This window comes from Bos grunniens, chromosome 7 (genome assembly GCF_055505025.1).
Source record: "Bos grunniens cultivar Pamir isolate PY7600 chromosome 7, Bosgru_T2T1.0, whole genome shotgun sequence".
Classification (NCBI taxonomy): domain Eukaryota; kingdom Metazoa; phylum Chordata; class Mammalia; order Artiodactyla; family Bovidae; genus Bos; species Bos grunniens.
In genome coordinates this window covers 23,065,095-23,086,173 of record NC_141171.1, presented here as the reverse complement: position 1 = coordinate 23,086,173, position 21,079 = coordinate 23,065,095, and the positions used below count along the sequence as shown (strand labels likewise).

General features: G+C 37.2%; 1 protein-coding gene across 11 annotated transcripts in view; it reads right to left on the bottom strand.

Annotated features, from left to right (window-relative positions):
• Nucleotides 1–338: 338 nt before the first annotated feature.
• RAPGEF6 (Rap guanine nucleotide exchange factor 6) overlaps nucleotides 339–21,079 on the bottom strand; it is a 227,258-nt gene continuing 206,517 nt past the window's right edge. For 9 of the 11 annotated variants that reach the window (XM_086410436.1, XM_086410438.1, XM_086410439.1 and 6 more), the window contains 7 exons: nucleotides 18,971–19,191; nucleotides 17,209–17,400; nucleotides 14,650–14,787; nucleotides 9,010–9,238; nucleotides 7,009–7,514; nucleotides 4,337–4,627; nucleotides 339–3,662 (listed from right to left, as the gene is read on the bottom strand). In XM_086410436.1, the coding sequence (XP_086266562.1) occupies nucleotides 3,637–3,662; nucleotides 4,337–4,627; nucleotides 7,009–7,514; nucleotides 9,010–9,238; nucleotides 14,650–14,787; nucleotides 17,209–17,400; nucleotides 18,971–19,191 (1,603 nt within the window). In that variant the 3' untranslated portion in view covers nucleotides 339–3,636. Of the gene's footprint in view, nucleotides 3,663–4,336; nucleotides 4,628–7,008; nucleotides 7,515–9,009; nucleotides 9,239–11,146; nucleotides 11,851–14,649; nucleotides 14,788–17,208; nucleotides 17,401–18,970; nucleotides 19,192–21,079 lie in introns of those variants that run through there. The other 2 variants (XM_086410441.1, XM_086410442.1) reach the window with 1 other exon arrangement.

Genomic DNA, 21,079 nt, shown 5'->3' with positions numbered 1-21,079 from the left:
GGAGCTGAGTGGCTGCGGTGCGCGGGGTTAGTTGTTCCCCAGCATGTGGGATCTCACTTCCCTGACCAGGGATCAAACCTGTGTCCCCTGCACTGCAAGATGAATTCCCGACCACTGGACCACCTGGGAAGTTCCTGAACACACTTTTAAAAAACTAAACAACAGCTAGGTGTTTGACAGATACCATAATGTCAACTGTAATTGGACAATTCCAATTTCTCTCGAGACTAAAAACAAAAAATGCCTTCATACCAATGCAGGTCCCAAACTGGTCCTCTTGAGTGACTAGGTGTAATTACCTGACAGGCTCCCACACATCAGCAATAACGTGCAGAGACGACTGATTAGATTCTTTATTGATTCCACCAATGTATTAGTAGATATGATAATAAATGGTACTTTTACATTCTCTTAACCAAAAATATAACAAATATTTACACTCAATAAAAATACAAAAAGCATACAGAGGCACTGTCTTTCTAAAAGACATAAGTTTAAGAGGTATCAAAAAATAGGAGACAAACATTGCTTGTTACAGGATACTTTACAATCACGGAATTGTGCAGTATAATTGCTATTTGATTATTATGACTGTGCAGTTTTGTCTTTTGCTGATAAGCTCGCGTTTCAATTTTAAAAGGTCAAGTACAACTGCATTCTGTGTGTCAAAAGTAAAGAAGCCTTTAAAGAGCACAACAAAAATTAAAGATGAACTGGGGTTCACGTTTAAATCTGAAAATGTACTTTAACACTTTAGAAGATTTATCCCTTTGCTCTAGCCTTTATACTAAAGGGATACATCTATTTTAATATTACATGTTTTAGAAACATATATCAGAATAACAATCAGTTTTAAATACACAAGGAGGTTTGGATTATCTCCATGATTACATCATATTTCAAGCCTGGGAGATTTTTAAGGTGGTTATGCAGACTTATCACCCTCACAAAAAATCATTTAAAGGTTTTTCTCTCCCCAAATATCATACTGAAAGTAATCATTTGGAGAAAGTAATAATCTATTAAATTACAATAAACTTTTATGGAAGTACATATTGGAGTTATTAATTCTCCATATCTTTCATTATGAAGAGTTTTTTTGTTGTTGAAATTCATTATTTGGCAAAAGTTTGCAGCAAGGAGTTACTATTTCAATATTCCTGGCTGATTCAGAGTTGTGGTGCGATGAGGGCACAAGTCTCTTTAGTATGCTTATAAATTCATAACATAAAAACAAATGGGGACTTAGAACTGGAACAAGTACAGGTTAAGGCTTCTCTTGTTCTAGTCATGTGACAAACTAAGAGAAGGCAGGAATGTACCCGATAATCAAAACATAAAGATCAAAACGCCACGACGTTTTTAAGGGATACATACATATCAAACTACAAAGCATTTGGCTAGTTCCTGATCAATGTGATCAGCTGATCCAAACACTCACAGTTCAAGCTACAGGAAAACAAAGGCAGCTACAAGGTGCAAGTCCAAAACCACAAGCCTCTGACTCTGTGCAAGATGATTATCGATAACATTAAGGACAACAATTTGAAAGACCTGTTAAAAAAACAGATATTGTGCAAACAGCACATTTTTCTGGGGAGTGGATACAAAATGGTGAGAATAAATACCCAAACTTGATAAAAAGATGGTTATAGCAAAAATATCTTTCACTTTCTTTGTTTTGTTCTGGACATGAAAATAATATTGTGTAAACCAGTGAAAGAAAAATTTATGATCAAAAGACCACTGTTTATAGATCAAACCTTTACAGTGTGACTTTCAAACTATTATTAGATTTTTGATCCAGGTTAATTTCCATTTCAATGGGCCAAGATAGCTATGAAGCCAACTAGCCTCATTCTAACCTTAAATTTCTAAGGCTTAAGTTTCTGATTTACAATTTTTTGCCCATGGGAATTTTTCAGATACGTGATCTTTCCTAAGATGAAGAAACTGTCATTTTGATAGAAAAGATGGACTACTGCCATGTACCAGTTGGAACTGATTTATGATTTTAAAATAAAGGAAATAGAAGGATGATAGAAGGAAGAGAGAGCTAGGGAAAAAATGAGAACAAACTTTTCAAAAGGAAGTCATAAGCCAACTAAATCCTATAAATTCACATATGGACAACCACTCAGAAGTAAACCTATTTTTGGTTGCAAGTTGATCCGGGTAGTGCACATTAATGGCTTTGGCTTTTGTTTTTTTGGTAGTCACAGAAGTTTATTAAACTTCCATTTGCCTTTATACTAAAAAACAAATGAAAATATTTAAACTAAAGATATAGAAAACATTATACTTAATTTTTTAAAATGTTGGAAAGTCTGTCTCATCCAGTAAACAATTACTGAAATTTTCATTAAATATTTAAGAGTGCCATGCCCAACAGGAGATACATTTTATATATATATCCTCTCAAGGCCTGAAGTGAGAACCAAGAAATAATCATTTCCATAATTCTAGCTCCTCTTTCCCCCACAAAATTTTCAACCAATCATTGACTCTGGCATGCTGAGCTTTACCTACAGTCAACTGGGAGCTGCAGTGTTTATCAAGATTGAAAACAGCCTTGTGCTTTGAGATGGGGGTGGGGGTGGGGAACACTGCAGAACACTTAGCACAAAGCTAAATTGATCTTCATGATTACACTGCCAATGATAACACATCCATTAAGAAAGAACTCCATATCTGAGTTGTGAAAAATTTTAGTTACAGGTTCCTACAGAGTAGAACTGTCTAGAACTCAGTTTCCATTTATTGGATTTATACTTACAGTTAGATAGAGCATTATGTTCACTTCAGAAAGAATTTCTATACGTGTTACATAAGATAAAAATTTCATTCTTTGGAAATTAGGATTGCTACACACCCCATCATACCCCCTTCCTTTTCCCAAAAGGCTGCTGACTCTGTGCTAGCTTCATTTGGCTTCCAAATCCTGACCAGCAGATGGCAGTATTTTTCCTTCCTAACATCTCAACAGCAAAAGGATTCCTGTTCCATTCAAACAAACCCACATTGTATTGGTGCTACAGATGGTTACATCTCTGTATAGTCGAAAGTATTATCATCCTGTAAAGATGGCTTCTGTTTGGTCAGATCAGAGACAGTTTTATGGCCTCAAACATGAACATCAGTTAACAAGAGCTCCCAAATACAAAGAAAACCACAAAACTTCAAATAATAAGTTACTTTTCAAATACATAAAAATATCCTTGGCATTGGCAGACATTCTGAATTTGTCTGTTAACCCAAGCTATGGCTTGAAAATACTACCACTCTACTATCTTAAAAATAATGTGTTAAAGGAAAATCTATAGTGATATATATAGGGAGGACTCAAGTTTGAATTTGTTCTAGTAACTGTGGTCCCAAGGCAGATCTGGTGTGCAAAGCGGAGACTGGTATCCAGGCACAACATCCATAGCTGAGGAAACTATGCATCTGCAGGGATTAAATGAAAGGAAGCATGATTCAGGTTATCTCACTGCTCAGAGTACAGGAACAAAACCTCTGGGTTAGCAGCAGGAGCAGCGTGCTGTGTGCTAGCAACGGCCTGCAAAATCACGAGATGGCTCCGCCCACTCCTTCTTCCAGGACTTTCAGTAGACTTCAACCAGGTCAATACAAAGGCTACACTGCTGAAACCTGTTCATTTTCTGAAAACAACAGAAACACAGTTAAGTGGTAGATCTGCATATTAATAAAGATCAACTAACAATCTAGTTATCTTTTAGAAAGTTAGTTAATTTCAACAAAGAAATCTCAAATATCCCATCAGAGGACAGATTTTACCGTAATGACATTTTTGAGTTCTGACCACACTGAAGACTGACAACTGGAATTCCAAAAGTGCTTTGTAACCACTTTATTATTATTACTACACTGTTTAAAAGGATAAAATTCATTTATTGCCAACTTTGTCAAGTCAATCAAGTTTTGCGAATAAGAGGAACTCTATCAAACAGCATGACTTCAGATAATTTGACATTGTGATAGTTGGAGTTTCAAGTGCCCAAGCATTAATATATAACACAACTCCACCAATGTCAAGTGTCTTCTCTTAAAATCATCCCTTTTGGCTGAGCTGCCATCTGAAATATAAGAATACTCCATTTGAGCTGGAAAAAGGGTACCGGGCACAGAGAAACAACGAGCTTGTCCTCTCCGTTTACAAAAACACACCATCATATTTAGGCTTTTCTTTTTTTTTAAACAGAGATTTCTAAAGCAGTGAGGAAAACATTTTTGATTACATGAAATACCAGAGTAAAGATCATTCAAAGTGTTAAGCTATTTATTTGAGAGCTATTAAGGTAGTTTGTCAACATACCATCTGCTTCGCTATCTCCATCAGTCACATCTAGTTTATGCCTCTGAGGCTGAATTACAATCTTCGATGGAACACAGGCCACAGGGCTGCTACTGAGAGAAGCTGGTGGCAGTCTAGAGAGGCTGTTATGCATCATCTTTGACCTCTGCACCGCCACACTATACTCTGGAGGTTTTAGGTGGAGGTGGGGTCCTTCCTTTAGGTCCGCTAAAGAAATCCCCATGTATCCTGGAGGAGTGGGAGGTGGCTCCCTATACCTATCCTCCTTCTTGGGTGAGGTGACACAGTACACTGGCATGAAAAATAAGCAATGGAAACGTTAATGAAAAACAGAAGAAATGAAAAAAAAACACAAAACTTATTACAATGACAAAATAGAACTTAAAAAACTGACAAAATGAATATATTTGAACACAATGGCAGTAGATTAAAAAGTTTTTAATAAGCTTAATAAACTTGATATTTAAATTTGTGTTTAAAATACATAAATTACATTGGGTTTTACAAACATTAAACAGTGAGACAGTTGAAAGAGACCCTGACGACAAACTTCTTCCTTTCACAGGTCAGCCTGCGAACCACAGAGGTGCGACAGATTCCTCAAGGATACCAGCCCCAGAGGCAAGTCAGAAACATTTAAGAATTCATCCTGAATATCTAAAGTGTATTAAATGGGGAGATTTTCATAGAAATGACACTTAGGTCCTCTGCTGCTGCTGCTGCTGCTAGTCGCTTCAGTCGTGTCCAACTCTGTGCGACCCCATAGACGGCAGCCCACCAGGCTCCCCCGTCCCTGGGATTCTCCAGGCAAGAACACTGGAGTGGGGTGCCATTTCTACTGAAGTGCTATTTTCCCCTTTCTCTGATATGAACCACTGTTTCCTGGCACTCCAGGGTAGATAAGTTGTCATTGCTGGCATATAAATAACTTTAGAGAGGAACTAATTCCTTCTAGGACCTTATTCCTAACCTCTGCTTTGCGCTTAAGTGAAGAAGAAAAACCATAATTTTAGGAAATCTACTTTAAGTTAACTTCCTCTGATTTTCTCAGTGGGCATTAAAAATAATAGTGACTTAAAATCTTTTCCCCTACGTTTGTACACCCTGGGTCTAAAGTAAAGCTTCAAAAAGCACCAGAAATAGGTTAGATAAAGAGGAAGGTTTCATGAAATTAAGACCAATTCACAAGACTCATAGGACTAGTAACTCTGAATGTCTTGATGATATCAGTAACTTTTAAAATACAAACACTATCTAAATACATGGGGAAGGAAATGGCTGCCCACTCCAGTATTCTTGCCTGGAGAATTCCAAGGATAGAGGAGCCTGGTGAAGAGTCGAAAATAACTGAGCAACTAACACAAATCTATATGCAATAAGAAGAGACTAAATTAAAAAGGATCATTAAAATCCTCCCTTCAGAGAATCAAGTTTGTCCATGCTGAAATTTCTACAACTTTACCAGTAAAATCTGCAGATAATATCAAAGTCAGAAGGATTTCCATTCCCATCTGAGGAGAATGGAGCGAGGAGAGGGTAGAGAGCTTAAGAGAACACAAGCATGAAGAACATTAAGAGATCTGCCCAGAGTCAACTAGAAATGAACAACAACAAAAACATGAAAAAACATTTTAAGTCTATTTTCCCAAATGGATAAGAGAAAGCTTTTACGCCCATGCACACACATGCTTGTGTATCAGTATACCGGTTACCTCAAAGGCTTTAATAAAAAAAGCCCTTGGAAAAATGAATGAACTAAAAACCCCGAAGTATAATGAAATAAGATGAGTAAAAACTATGCTATAAAAACCACGTCTTTTACATTTAGTAATTTAAATTGTTACCATGAATATGATATAAAAGAAAGAGTTGATTATAATATTGATTCAAAATAGTCACTTCACACAAAAGAAAACCAGGTGCTACTATGTCCCAGGACTTACATAACTCAAGAAAGAAAGGGAAAAATGTATTTGATAGACAAATACTAAAATAATACACCAAGAAAGCTGTGTGCAGTTACAACAGAATCCACAAACAGAAGTTGGCACACGCATAATATGCACTAGGCAGGTATAACGAAAAGTATTTTGGACTTCTTTCTTTGCTCTTTTTGGCCATGCCGCACAGCATGTACGATCTAAATTCCATGACCAGCGATCGAAACGGTGGTCCTTGCAGTGGAAGCTCAGAGTCTTAACCACTAGACCACCAGAGAAGTCCCTGCTTCAGACTTCTTTATCACACATTTTCCCCCACCTGTAATACCTAAAAGTTTTATCAGATTCAAAGCTTCTAACCATGCATGCAAAGCAAGAGGGGTTCAAACAATTTAAGAGGTGGCAAAGAGAATAATCCCTTTATTACTACTGCACAGTAATGTAATATTTCTTAATGAAACCAAAAAGATCCCAAAAGCAAAACCAGACATATAAACCTGTCTCCCTAATTAAATTACTGCATGTCACCCTTTTCATTTTAAATGGCTTGACTATCTGACCCAAAGCCCTTGAGAAATCATGAACTTTTTGAAAATAATTTGCATATGGAGGAAGGAAAGAGAGATTAGAATAAAAGAAAGGAATTTTGCAAGAATAAAGTTCTGGGCCAACGTCACGGTTTACCACTTAAATTCTAAACGCCACAGATATGACAAAGAACACATAACTTACCAATCAAGCCCTTTTCTGTACTTGAAGTAACAGTTTTATAGACTGGGTCGATGCCCTCTTTGTGGTCCAAGCCTTCAGATGATTCAGCTGGGGTGTTCTCCAGCACTCTCCGTTTAACTGTCCCATAGTTTGGTTCGTATGTGTCAGACAGAGAACTAGAGGAAGCCCAACTCTGTCTCATCTGATTAGTCTCTAGGCTTCCTTTACACTGACCACAAGTTCGAGAGCAGCCTTTGGGACAGCTGTAGTGCTCACAGTCAGTGGGTTCAACTTCAGCTATGGGACCATCCAAATGGGTAGGTCGGTAAGAGTTCAAAAACTCCCAGCCTTTGGGGTTTGGAAGACTTTGGAAGTTGTCATGGGAACTGCTTGAGCAGGAAGTCCAACTTCCACGACCACTATCAGCTGTTTCTATAATGATGTGCTCATGAGAAATCTCTTCATTGCTCACAGAAGATGAGACAGCTAAACTCTTGTTGATTAGAGATGGCTTTGAGAGTGTCCACCTAAAATCAGAGACACACAATTAAAAGTAATTTACTGGCTTAATGGAAAATCTGCCTTCTATCAACTGCCTACAAGAGACTACAGAGCATAGATCACAAGTGCTTAATGCCCACATAACCCTGTGAAAAAAATGTCACTGTAATCAATCATCACTAAACTTCTACTGGCATTAAGGTTTATACTTAGCTAGAAACTCAAATACTGAGCAAGGTTTCCTCAGCATTCTTCTTGAATAAAATTAAGTATACATTTTCATTCTGGGTCACACAATGCTAGATTCTCTCCATGCACACAGAATTAAGAATTTTAATTACAGGAATCATGTTTCATTTTTCAGCATGTCTCTGAGGTACCAAGTAAACAGCAACTTCCCCAATTACCTACTACTGAATGAGTTCTATCATTTCTAGCAAGGGTTCTCAAACTTACACTCATGGGCCAAATCCAGTCAAGACTGTTTTATTATGGTCTTGGGCAAAGCATAGTTTTTGTTTTGTTGTTTTTTTTTTACATTTTTAAACAATTTAAACAAAATAGAACAAAATACTCCAAAGATTTTGAGACAGGGACTGTATGCAGTCTGCAAAGCCTAAAATTTGTACTCCTTTAAATGGGCCTTTACCTGCTCACCCCAGATAAGGTTTGTGAAGTCCTGATATTTGGTACAGAGGATAGACCAGGATCTGCAAAGTGGAGTGCAGGGGTAAATTTGGGCCTCTATACCTGGCTTTTGCATATAAAGTTTTACTGGGACGCAGTAAAACTGTTTGTTTACAAATTGTCAAAGGCCATTGTGATCCAACAAGAGCAAGGTTGAGCAATTGCAACAGAGACCTTACCGCTTGCTAAGTCTAATGTATTTACTAACTTTTACAGAAAAAGTTAGCCGATTCCTGGTCTACAGAACCACAGTTTAGAAATCTTTACAAATACGATAATGCTTTACTATGTAAAGTATACCAGATTTAACAATATCAATTTACAGTCAACTTTCTCAATGCTTTCTGAAGACTTCCATTTTGTTTGATTCAAAATAGAAATTTAGAGTTCACTTTTGTTTTTTTGGATTGCCTTTTCATAGCTGGTAATTCTTATGCTCTAAATCATACTTTGCAAGAACAGGGATCTAGGACTAGTCCTACTCTCCCAATCTGTCCACAGTGTGTATAGTACTTTGAGGGTACTTGCCATTACACACTCTGTTTTTGAGCAGTCTCTAACCTTACAGCCAGAATGCAAGACACTTCCCACATACCAACAGCATCTTCATGTTGAATTCTTATTGATCAAAAAGATATATGATATAAGTTATGTGATTTCGGTAACACTTAAAAAATGAGCACCCCTACATCTTTCAAAACGTTACTTATTTTCATATAAGTACATATAAGATACCCCCTTTGGTGGGGGCGTCCATGTTCAAATTAGGGAGCACTACTTGCTGTGGCCACTTGGCTTGAGTTTTGTGATAGGAACACAGGCAAGGATGTTTACCCAGGGCCAAGCTGACTATGGTCTCCTATCCCTGAGGAGTGCTCTGTCTTTTCCAATGCTCCAGTGGATTCAGGGACTGCCAAAGCCTGGGAGGAACACCGTTCATCCTGTAGAGCTGTAGACATGGAGTCAACAGAACAATTGCTCACAATGCTGGACCGTGAAGAAATCTCACTGTGGCTGGAGTCAGACAAGTTGTCAGATTTAGCTGATGGTATAAGTGTATAACCTGAATAAGAGAAGACAACTGATCAGACTACAGAACAAGTGAACTGGAGTGGGGAGGGTCAGGGAGAGGATTAAACAAAATATAAAAAAGAACAAAAACATAAAGTGAGTGTCAGTGTCAATCTCCATCTATGCAGAAGCAATGGTGCCAATCTTCTATCATGCTCCCTTACACATCCATTCACCTACCTACCTTTATGGCACCAATCTAATTCCAAATTCAAGAAACAGAACGTTAAAACACAGTATTACTGAGAAAACTAGTTCAAAGGTAAATCTGCCCCTGGCTCTCACAGAGCTACAAGCATTTAAGAGAATAAGAGGCATTAAATATATTACAGAACATTAAAAAGAAGACATCTTGAACTTCTCATCTTCTTCTTAACTCTATGTTCCCTCCCCTATGATTAACATAAATATTTCAAGGCCTGACTTAAGTGTTCAAAACACCACCTTGGGCTGGGGGTACGTAAGGGGAGTTAGGACCCAAGGGAAATAATTTGTTTTTTCAAACTGCAAATACTTACCGTAGATACTTTGCTTTAGTCACCTAAGAAGTCTTGCCCAAGCTGAAAGCCACTTGTTTTAGTATTTTTAAAGAAATTGTTTTAGATTTGTATTTACTCTTATACCTAGTTTCCTTTTTCTTCATCAATTTAGCAGAGTATTAAACAGCTGAACTGACAGATTTAGAAGAATGTATCATGAAAAAATAACAGCATCTACCTGTTTTAAATTGTTCTATGACTTACTGCACAGCAGATATAACTAGAGAGATTTTCTTTAGCATTTTCTGGAATGAAGGGGTGAAGATGGAGTAAAGTAGAAGGATCCAAAATCAAATCTGCAGTGTGATACTTAATGTACCCAATCACCTGTTTTTGTAATTGTCAGAAAAGTGCCAAACATCTGTTGTTGTGAAGTAAAAGAAAATGCTGTAGTAATCCCAGCAAGGAGTAGGTAGCAAAGAAGGAAGCAATTATCTTCTCGTTCACTAAGAGAATGAGGTTCTACTAGGTGCATGACCTTTGGGTCCACTCCTAGAAATCTCAAAAACTATAGCCTCTATACTCACACATAGTTCAACAACCAAAAAATGTGTTAATCAATAACCTAATTAAGTAGTTTCATTAACTATTTCAAAAAGACAAATTAAGACTCAGAAAATGTGTGATCTATGTATCTGGCTTTGTGCCAGGCACAGGACACGCCAAGCCAAGCCAATCATTTGACTCCTCCCCAGTTCTCTGATCATGGGATCACTGCTATTCCTCAGTGTCCCGCATGAAGTGATCCGTCAATTTTCAAGAGGACCAAGAAAATGGATGTGGTAAACTAAAAACAAAACTAAAAAATTCTTCCTCAAAAGAAAAAGTCTCTGTTCTTTTATCCTGGGGCACAGACTTGCTTTACTGTTTTAAAAATAATTTCATTCCTATGTCTGTTAGATCAGTATTTCTCAAATATAATTAATTCTAAGAATCATCTGGAAGGCTTATTAAAACACACATTCTTGGGCCAATTTCTAGCAATTCAAATTTATGAGGTCTGCAGTGGGACATAGTAACTGTATTTTTTTAAACAAGTTTCCCATATATTTTTTAACTTGCCAGGTTAGACTATCTCCTCCTCCTCTGACCAGAGTGTATATGAAAAGTGGATGAATTAAAAAAAAAAGTTTATGTGGACAAGATATTATATAGTTTCTTGCCTTCCAAACACTTCTCTTTAGCTTATAATGTAGTTGCAGTAATAAGAAAGCAACACACATATGTAAAGGTAAAGGTTTTGATCAGATCATTACTGGGGTTTTAATGTAAAAGTAAATACTGGTTCCTAAAAAGTCTCCTCTACTTGCTGTACTCACAGACCCAGCTGTTACCAGTAGAAAATAAAGCCAACCACAGAAAACGAAGTATTAAGTTTACTAACATTAGCAAAATAACATACATACAAATAAGGCACTTTAAATGAATACGATTTGGTTGCTGGAGGATACTAATCCATAAAATGCTCAGAGAAAGTATTTTAGTAGTTGGCTGCCTCAGCCTTGACAAATGACTTAATTTAAGTTACATTTACATTAATAAATGAAAACAAATTTCACACTAAAATTAAGTAAAGAACTTCATCAGAGTGTCTTTCTCCTTTTAGACGTGAATCGCGTATAGAAGCAGTGTAAAGTGTTACTGTTGCCTCGGCTATTTGAATTGAAGATGTCACTCCCTTTCTCATCTTTGATGTTGCTTCCAACATCCTTCACTTTCTCACAGCTTTCTGTAGCTTGATTGTGATCTGCGTCCTCTTTTTTGCTGTTGGCTAGTCTCTCCCTTGAAAGAGTTCTTTCCCTAAATCTTCTAAACGGGGATGTCATTCTTTTTCTGGCTGTGTTGTCACAGCTTGTCCTGTCTCTATTCTCCTCAGTGGCCTTCTCGGTCCTGTCTGTTCTTTTGGCTGTGCTCCTGGTAATCTGAAGGATTTTCTTTTGCAAGTAAACCCCACCTATTCCGGGGCAGCTCTGGCCACTGATGTTGGTGCTGGACTCACGGGGAGGGGATGAGGAAGACCCTGAGAGGCGCAGCAGGATGCTGTGATCAGATAGGATACTGCCAACTGGAGGGAGAGATGCAAAAACCCTGTCATGGTCAATTAATTCTTTCCAATTAATCACAATTTACCTGGTTTATATAACATTTTACTATCAAAAAATTTTAACATCTTGACAATATCTGAAAAATTAAAGTCTAACAACATACTTTTACTACATGGAAACTCTACAGCATAAACAAGACAGAACACAGGAGAAAGGTTACCTTGATTAGAATAAGCTGGTAATAAAAAACTGCTGAAAGTAACCCAAGCTGCTAAAATCATAAGCTAAAATATGACAAGAGTACCCAATAACCAGAAATATTTCTTGAAAGTAATTATGTCTAGAATTTCCAGGCAGATTCTACTAAGAAAAATCAGACAGGACTTCATCAGAGTCTCTTTCTTCTTTTAGACTTGAATCGTGTATAGAAGCAAAAATCAGACAAGATATATAAACAGGATACACAATATATGTATTTATAAAGCACAATGTCCGATCCAGTTTTCTCTCCGAGGTGGAGAGGTTCCCTGCCTTAAGCATCAGGGAAGATAAAGGTTAAGGCCTCTTGACATCTCACTTTTTCAATTCTTTGTTTAAATTCTCCTGTTAAAAATCCTGAGTGTAGGCGTCTTCTCTTTTTTTAGTTGAAAAAAAAAAAAATCGGCTTATTTTCTCAATTGTTAGAAAACAAAGAACTATTTCAAAGTATAGCAAGAACCAAGAACAGAGTCTAATAACATATTCTTAGTTTAATGGCATTTTTGTTCAATCACTGACCACTGGCAAAAATCTGTCTATGGAAATAAACCACCAGAAATAGTTTTGAAGAAAAGACTTTCTTCAGATTTCTAAGACTTTAAAACATTACTATGTTTCTCACAAATCTATAAATATCATGGTCACAAATCTATAAATATCATGTTCAATTGCTGGCCACCCACTGAAAGACACAACAGAGAGAAGACTTCTCTATTCTAGTGGTTAAAATGGATTTCTGTTGGGAATAAAAGCAGTGGGGAAATTCCTGTTCTTGACCTCTTCCCTCAAGTCACACTGATGCATAAAACACCAAATCCAGTTCAACTAGTTTCCTGGTTAGAGAACTGTCTATAATGAGACCACTGGAGGGTGTACAGGTGTTCCTGAAAGAGCATTAAAAGCATATGAACACTGTTCATCTGGACCATGTGTGTGAATAAGGCACTGTTCCCAGCCCCAATCCTTGGGACCTGATTACCCATCTGAGTATTACCTGGAGAATTCCTTGGACAGAGGAGCCTGACAGGCTGCAGTCCATGGGGTTGCAAAAAGTCAGACACGACTGAGTGACGAGTGCTTTCACACACACACAAGGGATACTTTGGATAGGAAACACACACAGTAAGGAGAGGAAAGAGATCTGTGTATTTTCCTAAATCATATAAAAGCTACACACAACCGGAATAGAAAACTGTGCTTTATAAACACATCTATTATGAATACTTTTATATGTCCTACTTGATTTTTACTAAGTTTTTCTTAGTAAAATCTGAAAGAAAATTCTAGCCAGTCTCAGCTATGTGAAGAAGGTCAGTAATGGAATTATATTGCCCTGGTGTGGCAGCAGTGATAAAGAAGAGAAATTCCAATTTACTAAACACCCACCATCTATCTATCAGGCATTACAGGTTTTATTTCATTTAAATCTTAAATAAGGTCCCTAAAATAGGTGGTCCCTATCCCTTCTTACAGACTGAAGACCTGACCTTACAAATCTGTTATTTATAGTAACACAGCTATGACCGGGGACAGAGTCAGGAATCAAACTAAGGTCTGACATCACTGTACCACACTGCTGTCACAGAGGTAGCAAAAATAAAAAGGAACCCTCAAAAGTGAAAGCAAACTTAGAACACAGGAGCTAAGGAAAGCTCTGGAAGTTTTCCTGCTAGAATTCGTAACCTTGCCCTCCCTCAGACCGTGTACTGTTCTGTACCGTGATTATTCAAAGATGTAAATCTTTTACATCTGTGAAATTCCCACAAGTCATGTTCATGCATATACACCAAATCCAATTCAACTAGTTTCCAGTTAAGGAAACTAAGGAGTCTTTTCACCAGGGTACACAGAGAATATGGAGGGGCCAATGAAAGAAACATACACATTATTTAGAATGCTACATTTGGAGCTGGTGTGAAATGGCAACTTACATTCATACTACCCAGGCTAGTCAGAAAAAAAAAAGAGCAAAGCCTCGGTCTGAATTATTAAAATATAGGTAAATAAACAAGAGAAATTTCACATTTTTAACTCAAGAGGTTCTATATTAGTATAAATGTAAAAATCCACAAGGGTACTGTACAGATTATTGTAAATTTTGATTAATAAAAAGGTAGCAGTAACACTACATTAGAAAGAAAGGAATGTATTACCCTAAATATTAGTTTCATTTCCTAAATCTTGTAAATGGGTTATAAACAATTTCCTAAAGAAATTCTTACTTTAAAAAACTTCATAGAATTATTTGAATTAATTGGTAATTTGAATAACAACATCAAGAATCTGCACAGACCAAAACACCTGACTTCTGCCTTCATTCTTATCTACGCTTGTCCTCTACCAAAGAAGGACCACACTCTGAATGCAGGAGTCCTAGCTCCATGCTGCATAATACCTGGAAGCCATCTGAATAATTCAATCCCAAACATGAAAATTCAGGAGGTATTATGAGTTTCACTTTTCTTCACACTTTCTAAATACTACTACTACAGACCAAAAGCAAACTATGTGCCCCACAGTGTTGTCTGGTGTTAACAAGAGCTCAAATTGTTTTCCCTCACCTTTGCGGGGGGAACCTTGAGGAGACACAGGAGGGCTGGAATGTAAGGATGATGCCACAGAAATGGTGTCTTCTGTGTGTTTCTTACCACCACTTACTTCTTCAGCTGTTCCTAAAATTTTCTGAGGTAAACCTGTACCTAAAAATAAAATCAAAGAGGTAAATAAGCATCACTTCACAATTAAAATGTCTACAGTTGCCTAAATTACTACATAACTAAAGCCACGATGCACAATGGCTAGTGTAGTCAACTGAAATGCGTAAATGACAAACGGGGACTACATGACTGGGTAATGGCACACAGAGATTCTCACCTCTAGGTCATTTGTTCAAATTCAGCCAGTCACACAGATCAGATTAGAATAGCTCTTTCCTTGCTTGTTTTGTGGCATAAGGGACATGGATTTAACAGTCTGGGTATAGTGTGCCACCCCCCACCACTGACACACGTGTTGGAAGTCTCAACAGAGAATGCATGGATTCAGACTCTTCCTTCCCCTCTAGAGGTGGCCTCTCCAAGTCAGGGCGAGGCATGTGGCAGGGGCAGCGGAGGGATGTTGGCACTGTCACTACCTGTGGTGCATCTGTGCTGTGGGTATACAGAAGCAGCTGCAGGGCTGCCAGTCCAGCCCTTTTCAAGAGCACTAAATTCACACTACAGGAGAGAAGTAGACAACAGAAAGAATCATCAATTTATAGAAAAAGAGTATGGAGCCTACTGGAAACATTCCTGCAAAGTTCTGTCATCACTCTTGTCCAACAGCTGGTCCTTTTTGGCATAGGTCAACCTTACCAATGTTTTCACTGTTGAACCAGTAAAGAAAGCCCAACTCTGATGAGTACTCAGCATAGTAACAAGCATTCCTTTAATACTGAAAAAATTTAAAACTTGGTACACTCACACTACTTTTAGTGAAGTGCCATTTTAATATATTTATCATATAACTAATAGGCATATTACAGGAAGAAGGAAGATGGCTACCTGGTACAAATTATTCTGCCTCTTAGGTGATGACGTCCAAGTAAGAAATCAGAGTTAGACTATTCCCATTTCTCATTCTCATCACCAGATCAACTACACCCATTTTGCATCCAATTTTCTCTTCATATCCACAGTCACCAAACTAGATCAGGTTTTGGTCACCTTCCCATTGCTACATCAGCTTTCCACTTAGACTCCCCATCTCCAATCTCACACCACTTTCCTACTATAGAGCTCCTCAAACATAAACTGGACCAGACCCTTGCCTTGCTCAAACTGCTTCCTATAGGTATCTATTGACAACTTTCCTTCAGCATGCCATGTTCCAATTTTGGCATGTCTATGACTTGACTTCTCTTCATCCTGGGACACTGTCTGTTTAGTACAGTGTTAAAAGTAAGGACTTTGAGCCAGTTAACCTGAGCTCAACTTCCAGTTCCATCTCTTACTGAGGGTGCTTTAAGTTATTTTGACTATGGAATGAGAGTATTCTTTATCTTTAGAGTTCTTAAAATTCAATGAACATATATATATAAAATAGTAAAAGCACTTGGAACTGTGTCTGGCATTCAGTAAGTGTTCTCTAAGTGTTAGCATTAATTATTATTGTCCCTCAACACTCTGCAGCTTTGTACTCAGAGTAAACCACCTGTAGCTCCATGTAGCTATCAAATTCTTCCTCTGCCTGAAGCAACTTCTCTGGAATTTTTGCCTAATTACCTCCTTCCTAGTCAACCTTTAATATTCTGCTTAGGTGTAACCTCCAAAGTCTTCTCTGGAGCACTGTCTTACCTCTCTCAACTCTAAGAGTCCCCTCTCTTTTGTTCTTTTCTATGTTCTATACATGCTCCTGCCATAATAGTGGACACATCACATATACTGAAGTTATCTATTTATGTGAATATCTTTATCACCAGACTGAAAATCTGGCAAAGGAAGGGGAATTCCTTATTTACCTTTGGATTTCAAAGCAAAATCAAGTTAAATTCTCAAGGTTCTACTGAGTATGTTCTATGTATAATGCATGGGCTAAATAATAATACTGGGAACCAAACCTCATCTAGCTTTCCACCTGGAAGCTAAAATAGTGATACTGCTAGAACAAGTAATGAAAGTAATTTGAACAACGTCTACATGGTCCAACAGAGGAAAAAAGAGCATGGCCTATACTTTGTGTATTTTACCCTTGCTTCTTTCTTGTTTCCTAGCTAGGTTTTCATAAGTGGTCATTAATGTAAAACCAACTTTTTTTTTTAAAAGAAATAAGCAATTTCATTCTCATAGGTTGCATTTTCATTAGATAACTGAGTATATAGACCACTAAATGCAGCATGCCCTTGGTACCCAAGTAAAAATAAGTTTTTGGTTGATATTATAGGAATTCTCACATCAACGTTTAAAACATGCATGCAGTCATCAAAGACTTATAGGCAAAATGAAGCATTTCTTGACTCATGAGTGCTGCTTATATTACACAAACCATGATAGCAGATCTCCAAAGCATTTATAATTACTTTCCAATCTAACTCGCCTGGCAATTTCAGTTAAACGAATGCAGTATTAATTGTGTATACTCACTCAGGGTGGCAGGGTCTTTTCCTTGGCCCTTCTTCCTGATAGGGTGCAAATTTACAGCTGGCACCTGAAGCACCTGGCTTCCTCTGTGAGGCTGATGCAAATGAGCTTTAGTTGTTTGGCCAGCTGACCTCAGTGGCACCGGAGACATTTCTGATGACTTCATTGATTTTTTCTCATTTAAATTCTTGGTCACTAATAGGAGAGAGTAACAAAACATACTTCTGTACTTTATAAGGCAAAGTTATGTGGGACGTTTTCGTGGTGTGGCTCCTAAACTTGGGCATGTGTGCACCAAAGCCCTGAAGCACTTGAGACTCAAGCAATTAACATCTTCTCATTTATACTGTTGAAATGCTCTCTTCACTCTATCAATTCTAGCATGCCTTCAAGCCATTCTCCATACATCAGCATGATGGCTCTTCCATCATGAAAATCTGATCTGATAATGCTACTTTCCTTCTACAAATGCCCTGCACAAACCTTCAGAAAGCTTGCCACTGCTCTCAGGATAAAGACACAAATCCTTAAAGCAAGGTCTATTAGACCCTGCATGATCCAGCTTCCGCAATAACCCACACTCTGTTTGTTCTCAAGACATCCTGTATCCTTCCTTCACAGCACTGATAATTATAATACAATTATCTGTGCAATTAATCAATCAATGCCTCTTCCCTCCACAAGGCTATAACTAACAAGATTATAAGGATGGTATATCTTGTTTACAACTGTATCCCTATGTGTTCAGTGATACAACAGATGTTCAATAAGTAGGTATTGAGTAAGTGAAATTATTTCAACAGCTATACACAGGAATACCAAATTTGCTAGAAGTGTTCAAGATGTTGTTTTTATAACAACATTTACTGAATGTCTCATTACCCTACATTTGAAAATTAATTGTGAATCTGAATTTTAAAAACAATACTTAGTTGTATTTCCGTTTTCTTTTCTACTCTATTGACATACTTGTCCCATTACTATGCAAATACTATACCATTTACCAATCTCAGGGTCAACTCATGATGACTGCCATTTCTCCCTATTAACTAGGAACACGGAAACAGAAAATCTGAACCTTCCCGCCCCCTATATTCTGTCAACATTTAAATCAATTTCTATGTATTATATTGGGATTTTTACTGGTGTAACATTTAATCACATATCCAGATAAGTAATACTCATAATAGATGTACAATCTTTGATTTCTGCTTTCACAACTCATAATGTCTTTGACCCAGAGATACAGGCATTCTACTGTTTGTATTTAATTAAAAAAAAATGAGTATTGAGAATAGGATCTATTTTGTTCATCACATTTTCTATTCATAAATAATATCAGAAAAGCTCAGATTTTTCTTGTTTTTACCTTATGTACTGATACCTATAATTTATTGTATTTTTTCACTTGGTAAATATCTGAAAAATTCTTAGAAAAGGGAAATCTTCACTTATTTTACTTTTCATTTAGGGATGAAAGTAAGAACATTCTCAAAGAGAAAGACTCCTCTATAATGTTTCAGTCTTTAAGATTTTATAATGCTTTTCAAAGAACTATATTTAGACTCCATTTCCTGCACAGAGAAATCATCAGGAATGGATGAGAATTCAGTATCTGACTAACATGATGACATGATGCTTGAGTATGTCAGTAAACCTTTGTGAGCGAAAGTTAATTTTCTTGGGACTTCACCATAATACTAGAAAAATAAGTTTCTATTTTGTTGTGCTGTTTAGTACCACATAAGTGAAAACTTGTACTTACAGGTACCATATGCAGGCTCCCATTGCAATGACATCATCTGGAACTTCTCTTCATCTGTCTCGACATCCAGACTGGAAAGATACTGCTTCACTTTTCTTGCCATTTGGGCATCTTCATATAGCTTCTTGGCATTTAGCAGAGAGCTACGGCGTGCCCTTTTTTTGTGAGCACCTCCCTGAACATCCAGCATGTTTGAATTTGTGCTGCCTTGACTCAGTGACCTGTAAGATGAAGATCACAATAATGGGCTATAAAGACACGAATTAAGTACGGCAGACTGAAGATTAAAAGAATTCTGTTCTGTTAATGCGATTGCATGCTGATGCAAATGAGTTAAAAGATGAAAAGCATTAATGCAAAGTAATATGTCACACATGGCAATGTTCTGAGTTTCAAGATTCAGCAAAGTGAAGAACTCAAAAGGATAAGTTGACAATTCCCCCCAAAGCAACAAATTCCATCAGACCTATGTTTGGTGCCTTCCAACCCATAGGACAATTGTGACAGTGAAAGCATTCCTTGGCCCTGTGGCCATCCACACTCTGAAGATATGTCAAGAGCCTAACTGGGCAAGTGCACCCTGAGCCAGATCTCTGCACCAGGGTTCTTCAGCATGGGAGTTTCTAGAGCAGCGCTGGTTGTATGTGCTGCTTTGGACGTGCTACTGCCATCATCATTTCTGTGTACAGCAGACCTACTCTGAGCACGCTCCAATGTTACCTGTAACCAGATTTTGGCCAAACTTTAAAGAGAACAACCAATAAGAAAAATAACACCATTTATATTCAAGTCAATATAGTCAGAGATGGGAAACAGCAGTAAAAAGCTATTCAATGTTTCCACTCACATATGAATTGGTGAGGTAACACATGGCTTCTAGGGTTGGGGATATGGGATCTTTCTTCTGCAGTGCCTCTAAATGTGATGGAACTACAAGCTGGGTAGGAATTACTACAATTCAAACAAGCTAATAAAGTTTTACATACAACTCTTTTCAGCAAGCTTTCTTCTACAATAACTATATCTAGAACCACTGGAAAACAGGAATTGCAATGCTATTTGTCCTTTGTAACAAAGATGGCAAACACAAGGTTCTAGACGATTTTTATTTTAAAGGCAGTTGCCATTCTAAAATAATGAAGGTATCTATGGGTTTTCAAAGTTAGCCTCCCAAATACCCAAAGATATTAAAAACTGGACCACAATCTTATAATCTGTTTTTTCCGTATTCATATAGCTCATTTTAAAAACACACTAAAATCCTAATATTTTCACTTCAGATTAAGTGAAATAAAGCTGTAAAAAATGTTATTTTTCTTTCACAATTTTAAGATCTTTAAAAGACTGTGTCTTACAGTGGATGGAAACTTGCAATTGTTACTGGTCAGGCAGAAACTGTGACATGTTTGTTGCTACTTACACAGCAGAAATTTCAAAATTTGCAGAATAGTTTGGAAAAAATCCAACGGCATTAGTGAATACTCCCTTAACCTTCAGGAATTATAAGGCTTCAGGATTATAAGGCTATAGTGACTCTGAAGTTCAACAACATTCCTGAAGCAAGTGTCAAAAGGAAGCTAGCCCTGTTATTTGCAGAGCCAGCCTAAGAGCCCCGCATCAGCAGCTTTTTGTTCTTTTACAGCTTGTTTAAAGAAATGTGGCATTACCTATGCATCTGATGGCACAAAAGGCAATACTGTGCGTGGGGAAAAAACCCAGAAACTAACAACTCTAAAGGTGATTCAGAAGATTCATATTCTAAATAGGAAGAAGTTTTAGAAAGACATAAACCAATTTAATTTGCTTAATTTTTATTAATGCAAAAAAGGTGTTATGTGACAAAAATGCACACCTAAAATATATAAGAACTCTTAACAAGTAAAAAATTATCAGTATTAAGAAGGCATTTCAGTGATTTTTCTTAGTGGTACATAAAATAGTAGTGGTCCTGACAACTGATGTTGTCTTAGATTCAAAGAAATGCAGTAAAATCAACTCCCAACATTTAAGTACAAATTTTAATACAAATATTTAATAATTTTACCTAAGTTGATATACAAAGGAGCCTAGAAATTTAGAATAAAGACAAAATTTCAATAAATGAAACAC